Here is a 15,399-nt window from a genome sequence, read left to right on the forward strand (position 1 = left end):
GAAGACTTGTGGCTACTGAAAATTGTTTCCCTTATGCACTGATTGACTTGTGGTATTTCAATTCCCTGTTACTTTGCACCTACTTTCTTTTGATCTTTTGCTGTATATGAAATCTCTATTAAGCTATTGGCAACAAACCTGTAGATAAGAGATTTTTCCTTATCAGCTCCTATTGCTGAAAGCTCTATATGACTGTCATATTTTCCAATGTATCAGATATGATTTTCTTTCTGTCTCTTTGCTGTATACCTGATGTTTGCCAAGATCCTCTTGCAACTAGTATTACTGATAACATGATCTCTGCTATTATTTGTGACATCTTTCTATTGTTAGCTAAAAGATATCTGCATCTTAATTTTTTAGCATAGATTTCTGATTTCTATTCATTACATTGTCGTGTCTAAATGAAACAAAAGGTTTCACGTAATGGAATACATGTCCCTTTAATGTTTTCTTTAACTTCTTGCTGTAATGAAATAGCAGTATTCTTTACTCACTTGAACTGCAGCTGCAATTTGAATTTTCAGATTCTACGCATTCCTTTTGACTGTAGAATGTGACTTTGTTACTTTACGCTTGTCAAAAGCAAAAGGTTTCAAAACTAAGATAGTTTGTCCCTTTAATACTTTGTTTTCCGCTATTCTTCTCTCTATCTGTTGATGTATGCCTATATTCCACTGAGATGAATAGCGTGTAGGATGATGAAAGTGAGATGAAGTGAGCTATCAGCATTGCTTAGATCCATTGGATCTAACCCATTCTCTTTTATGGACGCAGGGATTGGAAGCACGGGAAGGGCGATATCCGGAACAACAAGACGGTGGATGCAGATGGATGCTACTTCACCAGTCATTACAGGAAATGACTGGTGCCTATGACCTTTTCCTCCCTTTTCTCCTCTTTTACGTTACTGATTTCAGTATAGTATAGTTATATATCAGTACGTAGGGACTACTCTCACAGTCAAATGTGTGGGAGAAATTTACTTTCAGCATTTATTTTTTAAATTTCTGTCCTGATTTGCTCCATCATGCAAACAATTGTATATTATTTCAAAAATCAATAAGGATACTTTTCTTTGATGCATTTTCTGAAAATTACTGGAAAGTAGTAAGCATGTATTTTCCCTTCATTTGAACATGTGTGAAAAATGAACAACAAGAACCGCATGAGCTATTAAATAAACAATTTAAAATATTAATTAACTTAATTAAAATATAATGCGTACCTCAAAGGTTTTGAATGATCTTTCACCATATTATTTTAATATATGTTCACCGACAACAATATATACCTATGTACGTACACATAGATATAAATATAAAGTGACACCATAACATTATTTTCTTTATAATATAATGATGCCACCTCACCAATATATATACGTGTACGTAGATAGATATAAACCATAATATTTTTCGAATTTTAACCTTCAAATCTTTTTCCATCATTTTTATTCTTTTTCTTGTTTGAAACCGATTGACACTTGGTACATTTTCAAAGGGATATCAATCATTTTAATTAAGTTGTTATACATGTAGCCAGGCTATAGAGCCAAGAGTTGAAAGATCTTCATCCAAATTTAGGGCAGCAATTTTAGAGATTTTTTAAGCTAAGTTACTAGTTCAAGTTCGGTTCCAAGTTCGAAGTTTGAGAACTGGTTCTCACATTTGTCATTATTTTGGAAAGAGATTTTAATTCGTTTGGGTTCATTAGTACGGAAACATGTAAAACTTATATATATATATATATATATATATATATATATATATATATATATATATATATATTTGTGTGTGTGTGTGTATATACACATAATATAAATATTTATGAAGTATGAGTTAAAATTAAAATGTAGCATAGTAGTATAAACACATTTAAACAACAAAAACACCATAAACTTGTAATCATGGTGATCATACCATCATAGAGTTCAACATCAAAGATTCAAAACATTAAAAATAAATCATAGAATCAAGTTCAAGTATCATTGTTTCAAGTTCATTGTTCAACTAATGGAATAAAAATCTGTTAAAATTCAAAGCTATTCAATCTTCATCTTCTTCTATTCTAGCATTAGTTGACTCTAAAATAAAGCTAAGGCCAATGGAATCAACAGCAACAACAAAGGTATTGACATCAAATTCTTCAAAAAATGACAATGACAATGACCATGGGAGGCCACAAAAAATGACAATAAGAGGCCACCAAAAGTGTTTCATAGCAACCATCTAGGGCTGTGGCACCAAGTATGTTATTACTCCTTGGGTAAAGTGTTCGATTTGGGACCATATCAAATGCATGTTACATCAAAATTTGAATTGAGGAATTTATTGTTGTCTAACTTGCAGAAAATATAGATTGGCTCTAAGGCAAAATGAAGATGTTAATAACGAAATGGAATGTATATACTGTTCATCAATTTCAATCCAAAGTGGGTGTGATGTTTATTAGTGGAGTGAAGAAGGTCACGAATGAATATAGGTGGTAAAGTGTGTGGGAAAAGGTTAGTATATTGTCCACGCTGTGATTGTATTGTGAAGCAAATCTGATCTATCAAATGATGCAAAGTGAATTGAAAAGGTCATTCTTACATCTTTGTAGTTTACATTGGAGGCTCATAACCTCAATTAGTGCTCAATGGATGGGTTTGCTCAATTTATTTTTAATTGGGGCATCAGAGGTCTCTATAAGTTGGTGTCCATGAATTCTATGGAGGATTGTATTCTCTTTGAGTTGGAACTCCTATGGGTTGATTCTGACAAAACAGTTGTGATTCAATATTCCTTTGTGAGACTTGACTTCTATAGTTATTTTCAGATGCAGTAATGTTATTGGTATTGCATTTATAACAATTTCAAATATTCATACGATAGCATTGAAAAAGCTTTCATCAAATACATTATAAATACTTAATACATTTTTCAATTAAGGTTTCGCGTGAGAGTTGAACAGATTACCAAATATCAAAGATTAAATTGGTCTCATAACTCACTTTCAATATGAACATGATTTTTAAAATAGCATACAAATTACAACAAAATGCATAAAGACTGCAAGTTTCACTTTCAAATACAATATGAAAATACAAAAACAAAGAAAGATTCATTTTATTTCACTTAAGCTAAGATAAGATGGGGACATAAAATCATTTTTCTCTGTCCACTATTGATTAGACAATTGTATGGACAAAATGATAACACATCCTTTCATGAGATGATTAAACTCCACAAGAACTAAAGGACCTTCAAAACTACAATTCATGAAAGAGAACCAAGCATCACTAAGCCTCTAACACCAAAGAATGTGCCAAAGTAAAATATGAGGCTCAATGCTAAGCAAAGGCAAGATCAAATAAAGAGGATAGTAACTTGAATGTGCTCAAATAAAATATGAGACTCGGTGCAAAGCAAAAGCGAGATCAAATGAAGACAATTGTGACTTGACTAGGCAAACAAAGAGCAGAGTTGTACATGCAGCATCAACTACCCTCTAGACTTTATGTACTGAATGCACTTATTTATAGATTACAAATGTCCAATCATTGGGACTTAATAATCTTATTTTATTGGAAAAAGAAAAACTTTAAGGGGAACCACTGAGGAGATATTGAAATGATAGAAAGAGAGAAACATCAAAGCAAGAATGGATATAAAAATCTAATAAAGATTAAGATACCTAAAAATTGGCACCCCTTCTCCACTAGAAATAGAACATGACCATTAAAAGACTTCCAAGAGATGCCAATGTATGAAAAAAGATTTAAAGTTTTGACGCTTTAATCAAAAGCCTTTAGCTTTCATGCCCACTTAGTCTTATTTTGGTGCTGCTTTTGTCATACTCTAAAGATTGAAGTGAAGCCTAAGATGGTTGTTCAAATCGTATCAATATTTACATAGTACAAAAATAATTACTTCTATATTGGAAAAACTGTCAGCAAGCGGGACTTAACTCACAACTTGATGCAAGTCCTTAGCCATACCTAGAAACAAGTTTCAATTTATTACCAAAAGATCTCAAAGAAAGTTCATTCAGTTCAGAAAAACAAAGTGCAAAATTCAAAAAGCATTGGACTGCGCCAAAAGCAAATTACTTGCTTCTGTTCTTTTAATACAACCCGCTATAAAGATTCTTAAAGGTTTAAATGTGATTGTTTTAGGCCATATTTAAAGAAAATTTATAGTTAATAAATTATATCATCTAGAGTTACTTGGGTTATAACCAAATTTCATTGAAAAAGACGGACCAAAAAACAGCTCTGCATTGCTCATAAGATGTGAATTTAAGATAATGCAGGGGTCAAATTGGCTGTGAAATGCTATGCCACATATAAATATGTATATATAAACACACAAATACCTACATAAATACATACATTTATATGTGGCTTATTCGAAAGAATATCTGATAGAGAGACTCAACAAACCTTAACACACTGTTTGTCAAGCTCCAAAGCCTTCCTAGAATCAGCCTCAACTTGCTTCCAATCTCTGCATATAATGGCAAACCAAATTTAATTTCTAATTCAAAAAACAGATAAAAAAGCCAGGAAGAAAGGACATTGTCAACTCACTTGAGCTTCTTGTGACAAAGGGCTCTGTTTGTCCAATAAATTATTCTGTCAGGGTATAAGGTTATTGCCTGCATAGAATCAAACACGTAGATCATTTCAATTTCATCAATAGAGACAAACATTAATGTAACAAAGAAAAAGGTAAAAACAAAATCTAATATCTTCTACCTGCTGCATATCTCCCTTAAAAAATAGTTATTCAAAATTGTCACTAGTATCTAGTATAACCTTTCCAATATATGATTGAATATTAACACGAGCCAGAACATGGAACGGTATATATTTTTGTTTCCAACACCTCAGGTTTATTTACAAACTATTCGCAACTTGGCTTCTAGTTTTAGCAACGTAAAGGAAGATCTAGGTCTGAATTTTGAAATTAAGACCAAACCTTGGTATGAGGTCCCATGGATGCGGGCTTCCTTTAAAATAAAGTTGAAGCTGCTTTACATGATTTAGGAACATTTTAAAGTTGTTAATCCCATAAATCTTGTAGTCAAGTTCGGCTTAAAAATTTAAGCACCAACAATTAAAAAAGTTAGTGGTCTCATAAATACAATACCTTTGTCTTCCATACTTTGCACATAAACAAATAGAAAACAAATAATTTTCCCTCCAAAATTATTTTTAAGGAAAATCCTTAATTAAATATCCAATAAGCGAGAAAAAGCATTGCAAACTTGGCAAAGCAATTTATAGTCCCACCCCTTTCTCACCCACTCATATATGCAACCCTAAAATGTAGGATCTCCTATTTTGAAAGAGAAAATTTCAAATAATCCTATAGCCAATCATTTTTTTGTTGATGGGACCACCCTCATTCTCAAAAATAGAACTTAAGCCCCCCTAAAGAGATCAGTGCCTTACTCCTATGTAAGTTTTCAAGTCCCCTTGAATCCTCATATCTACAACTTTTTTGTTCAGACTTGAATATTGGAAGAATTTGGGATACAAGAAATATAGAAGTGGCACAAATAACACTGGAGAATGTGAGCTTCAACAATGGTGTATTGTTGAGCGTCATTATTGCACAATGACAACGGCAGGAATTTGATACAAATTTATCTCTTGAAAGGATAATAGAATTATCCCCAAGGTTCCTTTAGGTTATTTGTCAACCGCCTAGATAACTCAATTGAAGACAAATGTGATTATTCATGAAAAGCTTTTGTTGATTTGCATAAATCTGTAGGGCTGCAAACAGTAGCCATGATTCCATTTCTTTGCATTCTATCTTTTACAATAAAATAAAAGTTTATCGATGCAACTTAAACTAGCTCCTAGAAAGAATTCCTAATTCACCAATTTTCAAAAATATTGCAAAGTGTTAGGGTAACAAGAATTTAAGTAAATTGCTGAAATTCAAAACCCAAATGGACAAAGTTGTCACAAAATCATCTTGTCAATTAAACCGCTAGGAAGGTGAACAAAACCCACAAAGCACGAAGCAAATAACAATCTATACTATGTAAATGCAAACACCAAGGAAATAATGGAGATGCATGATGTATCAAAATTCATTAAATCATGAACCTACCGCAAATGTATTATCTTAAAGAACCTTCCCAATAATTAGTCACAACATGATAATTGCAACAATAGCAAACACCAACACTAATGATCACAGACATTAATCACAAGCAGCACAATTGGCTCTTTGAAATTCATAAGTTAGCAATGCTTAATTCATAATCTTGCATAGATAGCAAAATTCTCACACCATGAGTAAAGCACCAATTGCATATAGCTTTATTGCAAAATCGTCGACCTTAATTACATTGTAAAAATGTGTTTATATAGTGCTTCAACTCTAAACTAAGAAAACCCAAAGCTAGGGTTTGAACTATGCATGAGAGCAAAATTACAATACAAATCATTCAAATTCTATGCATAACTACTCATAAACCAGTTGCTATTACTACGATACACAAATTATTTCCATTTGCATTGTGCATTCGCACATTACTACTCAAAAATCCATCCATAAATGGAGGAAAAGAGACTGCAGCAAAAATTGGTCTTCAACTTCAACTAGATCTATTCTTCTATAAATATAGTCATGATTCATGTACATGAAAACCTTTGAATATATGCAGCTGATTGATGCTTCCAAGGCATGCAAGCTGCCCAATATAAGAATTGGCTGAAATTATTGGAGTACAATTGCATCTCCAAAATTTTGAATTCAAAATTCACTAAGTCCTGATCACTTTTCACCCTTGTCAAAGTATTGGAGTTGTCGGATGTCTAAAAATCCAAATTCAGGATAGTGAAACTTTTTAAGTCCGCAAAAGACTAAATTCTCAGAATATTGTACTTCAAACTTCATTATCTAGAAGCACTCTCGGATACTCGGCATGAAATCTCTAAATGATCCCCCATCACCTCTTCATAGATTGGCATGGGCATATATTTGAACTTTCTTTGTTGCTTCGTCTAGAATCTCCTAATCTCAATAGTGAACTCCTCTAATTCATCAATCCCTCTCATGAAATTATGGATTTCTTCCTTATTCTTGAACAATCTTTGGAAATCATCCTCATTAAACAGTGCCTCTAGGATACCTCTAAATTGTTGGATCACTATCTCTATGGGGTATAACTGAGTTTAATTGTCATCTTGATATTTTTTGAGACTAATTCTGTCAAAGAATTTATCTCCCTCAACCACACATCTAAGTGCATCCTTTCTTATTTCTTCAATATCATTGAACATTGATACAAGCTCCTTTGTATGAATCACTATCATCTCGAGCCCTTCATCAAATTTGTCTACCTCCTTGCTCTCATACAACTTGAACAACATTTCAAAGCTTTGCTTCATTATTTTCCTTAAATATGATTTAGCTGCCTCCCATGCATGGGTGTTGTCTAGGATGTCATCGACACCTTCTACCATTTGGAAAAGAACTCCCTTATTTTGAATAATTGAATGATGAAACTGCAAAATTCTAACTATACATTCTTCCCAAAATGTGGCAAAACTAGTTTTGTACTATACAGGAGTCTTTACAAAAGAATCAAAATGAATATCTAGATTAGCTCACTTTTTTGCACGGCCTATTATGTGGCTTTTGGATTATTAGGGTAAATAAGACCCAGCATTTTGGAAACAAAATCTTTCAATGCTCATTCTACCTCTTTCAATGCTCATTCTACCTCTGCAAGTCCTTAATCTAGCTTTCAACTTACTCTACACATGTAAACAAATGCTTCAAACCCATGGTTGCCAATGCCTTCCTACCTTCTCAAGTCGCTTACCCTAGGTTCACCTTTCCAAAATACAGTCCTTCTGTGTGATATCCACAGTGTTCGCCTATGGAAAAGGGACCACAACTTGTGCCTTCCATCTAACTGTTGCATCTTGTCACATGACATTCTTTGTGATATTCTATTGGATTTTGCTTGATCGAAGGACTTTCTTGATACAAGCATGTCTACATCCTCGTCTGTCGTGTATTATCTTCTTCTCAGTTGTACTACCTTAGATAACCAAATGGGCTTTGTGGACGCATTTAGAGGCTCATATGGTCTTACAAGGTTCTCACTCATAGAGGTAGACTCTTTTTGCTCAAGTTCTTTATTGATCTTTGCTTGTTCCCATTGAACCTTAGAAGTCTTTTCCCTTAGTTGTGGTGGCCAAGCATTATCTATTTAAGCTTCTGCAACATGTACCTACTATGTTTCTTTCTCAACTAGAGGTGGAGGCTTATTCATGATCTCCGCATACAACCATGTACTTGGCATTGTCTTCTTCTTCCTTAGTCTCATGAGTCATACTAGCGGTTTTTCAACTTGTTCCAATGTCTCAATTATGGTAGTAGGTTGTGCTTGTATTTGAGACATCATCGGAGGGAAAATAATGGGTTGAGGTTACTCCTCAGTAGTTGGTGGGGATTCATCACCCTGAACCTCCTTCATTACATGTTTTGTACTTATTTATCCCTCATGAAGGACTTCTCCTTGCTCCTATTGTCTCTCCTTAGCTACCTCTTTCTCAAGCTCCTGTAAGGTCTTAGTAGCTCTGTCCTAAGGAGGGTTAGTCAATATTTGTGTCTGTAATGTCCCTAAATAAAGAGATGGAATAAATAATGATGATTATCTAATATTAGTTAAATATTTTATAAACTAATACTATTAATTATTATTATTATTTATTATTGGTTAATAAATCAAAAACTAATATTAAATCATTAATTATAAGAGTTGTCTGGAGAAAGTTGTAATACGGGAATTTCTTCCCTTATAAAGGCATTGCCAAGAAGGTGGAGGCATGATTTGGAGATTTGGGAAATAATACAAGTTATTCGATTTGAAGCAAATGTTGAATCTAGAAATATATTTACTCCTTTCATCAATTTCTTAGGCTGACCTAGTCGAGAACACAGGCGGATTCTTAAGAAGAAATTTGAAGTTGCTAAGAAAGAAGTATAAAACATAATTCCTTTCGTCAGAATCTGCCTGGCCGAGTGGTATTAAGAATAAGTGTGATTGCATTCGCTCTCAGCAGTGACAAACACAGGAAGGAATCGAAACATTGAGTTTAATTCATTATAGTTTCCAAGGCCACTCACGTAGAGGACAAAGCAATATGAAGTTGAAGAATCTTGCCAATTCTTTAAGCTTTGCGAGTGTTGGTGGAAATTACCAACAAAGGTAATGAATTCAATTTCATCATCAAATATCAGTGAACATATCCTAAGATTGCCCAAACTAGAATAGTAACAAGCCATGTTGAAGCATGCACTGTTAACTCGACGGCCAATATATCTCGAGGAAAGGCAAGAACCCTTGTCGTCCTTATACTGACAATAGGAAACTTTGGAAGTAAGGTGATTATTTGGCAGTATTCCATCATAAGGAAACTATTGGATACAGTTGTATTAACTTTTGTATATGAAAGGAATTAAAATGGAGAGTGCAAGTCGACAAACAAGCAAGTCGGTGATTTTTTCATTATTACAGTAGCATACTCATAAACATTGTCCTATGCGAGTCATTGCAGTTGTGTATTTATAATTCAAATAAATACCTAGGAAATGAACAAGCACGACAACAACAATCTACAAGTAAAGAGAAATAAACAAAAGGGTGCCAGATTGTGATATAAACTCCAAGTGTGCTAATATAAACTTGTTGTATAGACCATTATGTTTTTTGAAAGATTGTAATTGAATTTCAAATTCATTACCATATTCACTATATTATGTATGAATTTGAACATCGTTCTAGTATTCAACCTTGTAAGCCTCAACTATAATAAAGAAATCTACAATCCAGACATTACGAATATATTCATAATTTTTCCTTAACAAAATAAGAATATATATTAGAAACCAAGGTACATGATTGTATTTGGAATATTAATTGGGAATCACACTTAGAATAGATTGGTTAAATTCAAGAATCTTACAGCATCTCTACAGCCTTGGAAGATTCTAATACATTTATAGATTTCCCTAATACAGTTACTTGTTTGACTACTAGTTCCTGTATATCTTGCATTGCAGTTCCAATAGCTTGAACAAAATCTGAGTTGTGGAATACACTAGGGGGAGGTGGAAGGAAATCAAAATCTTCCACGGTAAACCAACTTGAACACAGTTCCTCATCCATCTCCTTTTCATCTGTTGTGGAGTCGTTGACTTGGATGGCCTCTAATTAATGTTTAGGTGTTAAGGTTTCTTTCTTTCTTTTCGCGGCCTCAACAATAGTAGTTTGTTGAGTTCTTCTGATTAAGGGGGCTTCCTCTTCTTCCTCATCGAGCTCTTCAAGTAAAGCACCCGTTTGTGGTGAGGGAGTAGTATTGAATCTCTTTCTCTTATATACTTTTCCCTTCACCATCTATTTTGACCCTTGTTTTGAAATAACTACTCTGGAAGCAAATGCAAAAATAAAAGTCCTTCTAAATTTTACGGTAGTTGACTTCTTGGGGCTATGAAAGCTTCTTCATCTTCTATTTCTTCATCCTAGATAGGGCACTTGTCCTTCTTAACATTATCTCTACATGCTTTTATTCTGACCTCATATGCAACAAGCCAAGTGTGCCTCTTTACTAACTCGGGCCAAAGAGTAGCAGTAGGCTTGAAAGTAAGAATGTTTACTCTCCATCCTTTACCCTTGTCAATCTTGGATGGAATTGCCAATTGATATCTCTCTGGTATAGGATCCAATGCAAAAGGCTTCACCAACCATCTAAGAGTTAGATCTGTGATATGTCGGATATGATGATTAATGTTATCATCTCCAACTTCACCACCTCGGCATTTTGTACTCCCTTCTTATATACTTCATCTTTATTATCCAGAGGATCCAATACATCTTCGGTATTCTTCTTCCATGCCTTTGGAGGTATCTTAATTTGCAGAGTATACTGTGCCAACTCCAAGTTCATTTGGCAGTAATCTGTGATGCGAACGTCATTATCATCTAAGCAATTTATCCAATGATCCTTAGAATGAGGCTCATGCACAAATGTCTTCCCTGCCAATTTGTTGAAAAAGCAAACAAGGTCACCATCAAACACTAGAGGAATGAGCTTGAAGTCATCAAGCAAATATCATCCCATTCATAGACAATAGCTCTAATGGTCTTAATGTCCTGAATTGTGTGGATCCCTTATAGGATGGGAAAGTCCCAACAATGTTTATTCTTGCCCTTGATGTTCTCATGAGCATTCTCTAGTTGCCTTCCAATACTGAACAAAACAAATCTATCCAAAGGACAGCACAGGAGCTTCTTTAAGTATATGGTGTAGCCCAACACTTTGATATAGGTAAATGTGAGAAGCTAGAGATAATGAGCAACTTTATTGATAGCCTTTTCACATAATCACCCTTGATGTGACAAATAATTGCAAAGATGAATGTGGTGTTAACAATTATGAATTCAAGGCTCCCAACATTGAGCATTTCCTTCTTCACCAATTGTGGATAGACAACATGTCGTCAGTCCTGTAGATCCTGAATTTATCCTCCTTTGGTGAGACTTGGATATTTGCAGCAAGCAGATACACTATGTATGATGTAATGTAAAAATTACGATCATCCTAGACCTCCTAAAGTTGGTCATGCAAATTATCACTTATGAGTGTTGCTCGGTCAATCCTATTCCTTCCACTTCAAATATTCTCAATAAAGTGCACCATTCATGGTTCCAATGTTTGTGCAGAGGGTAGACCAAAGACTACTTAGCAACACCATTGGATATTCAATGTCATTTATCATATAACAACAACGTGTGTCAATTTTATCCAATCAGGCTCTTGGCGAAGGAGTGACTAAGTACTTCTCTTTAACCAACCTAAAGGCAACATTCACGTTCGTTGGGACCTCAAAACACCAAGACACGACTAACAAAACCAACCTACAAAGACTCAATAGACAGACTAGACATTTCGGGGATCAAAGTGCGAAGATGATTTTGAAGGTTGAAAGTCTAAAAGAGAGAAGAAGCGAAGAATGCAAATCATGACCTTAAAGTCGGAGTTTGAGATTGTCAGACATCTTGGAGAAGGTTGATCCATTCTCTGTTTAAAATCAGCTTTCAATTTATTATAAATATCTTAATAGGCTAGGCCAAGCCCCATAAAGTTATAGGTAAAATTTTATGGAGGCCAATGGTCTAACAAGTCCGACACTTCAAGGACTTGGCATTTTTGAAGTTGTTGAAAAAATTCAGAATTGCAAAAATTGAGGTTTTCAGAGTTGGCATACTTGTCAAAGTTTGAAGGCCCAACAAGCCCAAGAACTCAATGGACTTGGGCAACTGAAGTGAGTGAACAGCGTAAGGCAGAGTTAGAGTTGCAAGGTTGTGACATTGTCCTGGTCCGAGACATCCGAATGTCCAACGACGAAGAGGACTTAGACTAGACTAGGCTTACTGTCTTGGGCAACTGAAGTGAGTGAACAGCGTAAGGCAAAGTTAGAGTTGCAAGGTTGTGACGTTGTCCTGGCCCGAGACATCCGAATGTCCAACGACGAAGAGGACTTAGACTAGACTAGGCTTACTGTCCAAGCTATCACCCTACAAAAACCTAGGATGCAAGTAAAAATGAAACAAGGAGAAAAAGGCGAACAAGAAAAGATGAAACCCTCATAACAAGGACGTAAAGGACGACGAAACTAGATGTTGGAAGCTCAAGCAAAGACACTAACACTAGGAGCATGAAATCATGAAGTCACAAATAGTAGAGGACAAGCACAAGTCGAAGACACAATGACCCCAAAAAGACCCTAAATGTGATTTTTAAGACATAATCAAGATGATGTCAGCATGACAACAACCAAGCTTTTGGACATTAGACGTCCAAAAGTCCAACGACACACGAAGAATGACCCAAAAACAAAGGATTGAAGCAACAAACTTGTCAAACACCAAATGCCCAACAACTCTGAAAAGTTTGAACATCTACAACAAAAAACAAAGCAAAGAAAAACCAAGAGAGGAACAACCGAGATTGTCAGTGTTGTGGTCATGAAGCAACTCTGTGATAGCACGATCTAATCACTGCTTCCGCACCGCCACTCGTCTACTCAACTCATTACTACCTTTTTTACACCATTATCTCCTTTGCACGATGTGAAAAAGTCTTCTAGCTCTATTAGATCTACCGAGCTATCCAGATGTGTCAGATCTCGCTCCGATTACTTGCACCAGCGACATTCCTCTGCGAATGGCCAGAGATAGTACAGTGCCTCTACATATCGGCATGTGTATCATTCAGTGATTGATTTCTTTTCGCCTAAGAATGACTCCTAGTCTCTCTTAGCGTTTTCTTCGTTGTTGTTGCTTTGGTTTTAGTCATTTATTTTCGAACACCTTTGTGTGTTCTTGCTAGTATTTGCCTCACTATTGTAATCTTTCAGTCCCATAGACCTTTTTTGGTCTTTTGTTGGATATTAATATCATTATCTTATCTTATCTCCAAATGGAAATAATGGTAAAGGAAAGAAAGAAACTACATAAGTTTTCACAAGTGGCCAAACGTTGGTTAATGGGACTCGAGAGAACACCAGTATATAGTAAAAAGTTCTAAGAAGATAAGCCTAGAAAGATCCCTTCAAGGTGAATAAGAAAGGTAATAAAGTAAAGAACAAGGGGTTACCAAAGAAAGGGATCAAGAAATAGGTACAAATAGTAAAGACGGGAAAAGAACCCCGAAGAACAAAGAACAGCCAAAGGGGAAAGCTAGAGAACATCAGGTATCGATGTTTGGACTAGAAATGCTAAAGTCACTAATGCCATAATCAATGACTATGAATATATAGCTACAAGATCTAATAATACTCATGGAGGAGTGCAATGGGCTAAGAAGAGTCTATCCACTAGGATCACATGAACCATCCAAGGCCAAAGCAATCCTTGTGGTAGGAAAAAAATCGTACAATATCTATCTACCCCTATGACTAGGCAAGTGGCCACAAAAGGCAAGATTTGTGCCAATAAGAAGAAGGTACACCCTGTCATAAAGGAGAAACAAGACCATAATGATAAGTGGGACACTGTTGAGGAACTTGTAAGACATCTATTATAGATCTCATTACATATATAAGAGAAGTAGTAGTATCCAAAGTCTATTAAGAGTTGCCAATCTCTTAGTTAAGTAATGGAAACAACCTCAGATTCTCTTTCTTTGATACTCTCACACTCACATACGAAACAAAGGAAGCTTCTTTTTCAAAAAGACAAACCTCTTTACAGCAATGACGATAACTTGCATCGCATTAGCAAACTGAAACATGGTCTTTTCAAACAACTAGCTTAACAATGATGATAGGAACTATTTTAAGACCCTTATAGGCACAAAGAGACAACTTTCATTCGACAAATAATAATTGAGCCTCTAAAACCTAAGAAGCAAAGACGCATAATTACAATGAAAACAAAGCATCTAGACAATCAGTAAGTTGGTACTCCTTAGTACTTACAATTGATCATATGGAGCCAAACACAAATTCAAGATTAAGAATTGATATTCTTTATTATGCAAGACAACAATAAATTGCCCAAACAATCTTCTTTTTTAATTTAAATTTCTTCTTCGCAAACCCGATAATCCTTTGTCAAGTCAAACTATTCTCCAATGCATACATTCACACCCATTCTTTCTCTGCTCTCCAATCCTCTATGTGAACCATCTACTTGTATCTTTCTATGGAAATGGCTTTTCAATGCAGAGGTATCATATAACAAAACAAACTTCAACAGCCATCTCTTTGTCCACAATCACCTCTTGCATCCTCTATCTTTGTTTGTCGTCAACAAAGTCATCCCCTCCTAGCTGACCTCTTTTTTCCATGCAATTTTGTACTTGCGTATTTCTATTCTCTTCCTTGCTCCTCTATTTTCTAACCATTGTGCATTATTTTCCCTATAAATTGTTTCCCAAACAAACAAAACTACCACAGATAAATTTATGGCTCAATGCTTCGCATCAAGCTTCCTAGTAGACAAGAAGAAGTCAGGTACTCATGTACATGAGAGTAACACCAAAAACTAGTTCCCTTGATTCCTTTCTTTCTTTGTTTCCACCATTTTTCTAGATGAACTACCATATTCCTACAACTTATTTTCTCTTCTCTCATGAGATTATCAACATTGTTTTTCATCCCTTTCTATTCTCTTCTCACCCATTCATCAACATAAGCAATTATATGGAAATTTAGATTTCCACATCTTCAAACTCACACACCCCATACATTGATATTCCAACATCTTCAGTATCTATTGTATATGCACCTACTATCTTGTCTACTTGCACAACTTCATCCATCACACTTTCCAATTTGTCTTCCACAATGGCCATCAAAAAATCATCGTCCACTT

The 15,399-nt window shown here is 35.0% G+C and overlaps 1 protein-coding gene across 4 annotated transcripts in view; it reads right to left on the minus strand.

Moving 5' to 3' along the window:
- LOC149553327 (E3 ubiquitin-protein ligase CHIP-like) overlaps positions 1–15,399 on the minus strand; it is a 99,053-nt gene that overhangs the window by 63,007 nt on the left and 20,647 nt on the right. For all 4 annotated transcript variants that reach the window (XM_089788786.1, XM_089788785.1, XM_089788784.1 and 1 more), the window contains exons 2-3: positions 4,574–4,640; positions 4,427–4,490 (exon numbers count right to left, since the gene is read on the minus strand). In XM_089788786.1, the coding sequence (XP_089644912.1) occupies positions 4,427–4,490; positions 4,574–4,640 (131 nt within the window). The remainder of the gene's footprint in view (positions 1–4,426; positions 4,491–4,573; positions 4,641–15,399) is intronic.

The sequence above is a fragment of the Cupressus sempervirens genome, chromosome 6 (assembly GCF_028749045.1).
Source record: "Cupressus sempervirens isolate cs-2001-9-10 chromosome 6, ASM2874904v1, whole genome shotgun sequence".
NCBI lineage: Eukaryota > Viridiplantae > Streptophyta > Pinopsida > Cupressales > Cupressaceae > Cupressus > Cupressus sempervirens.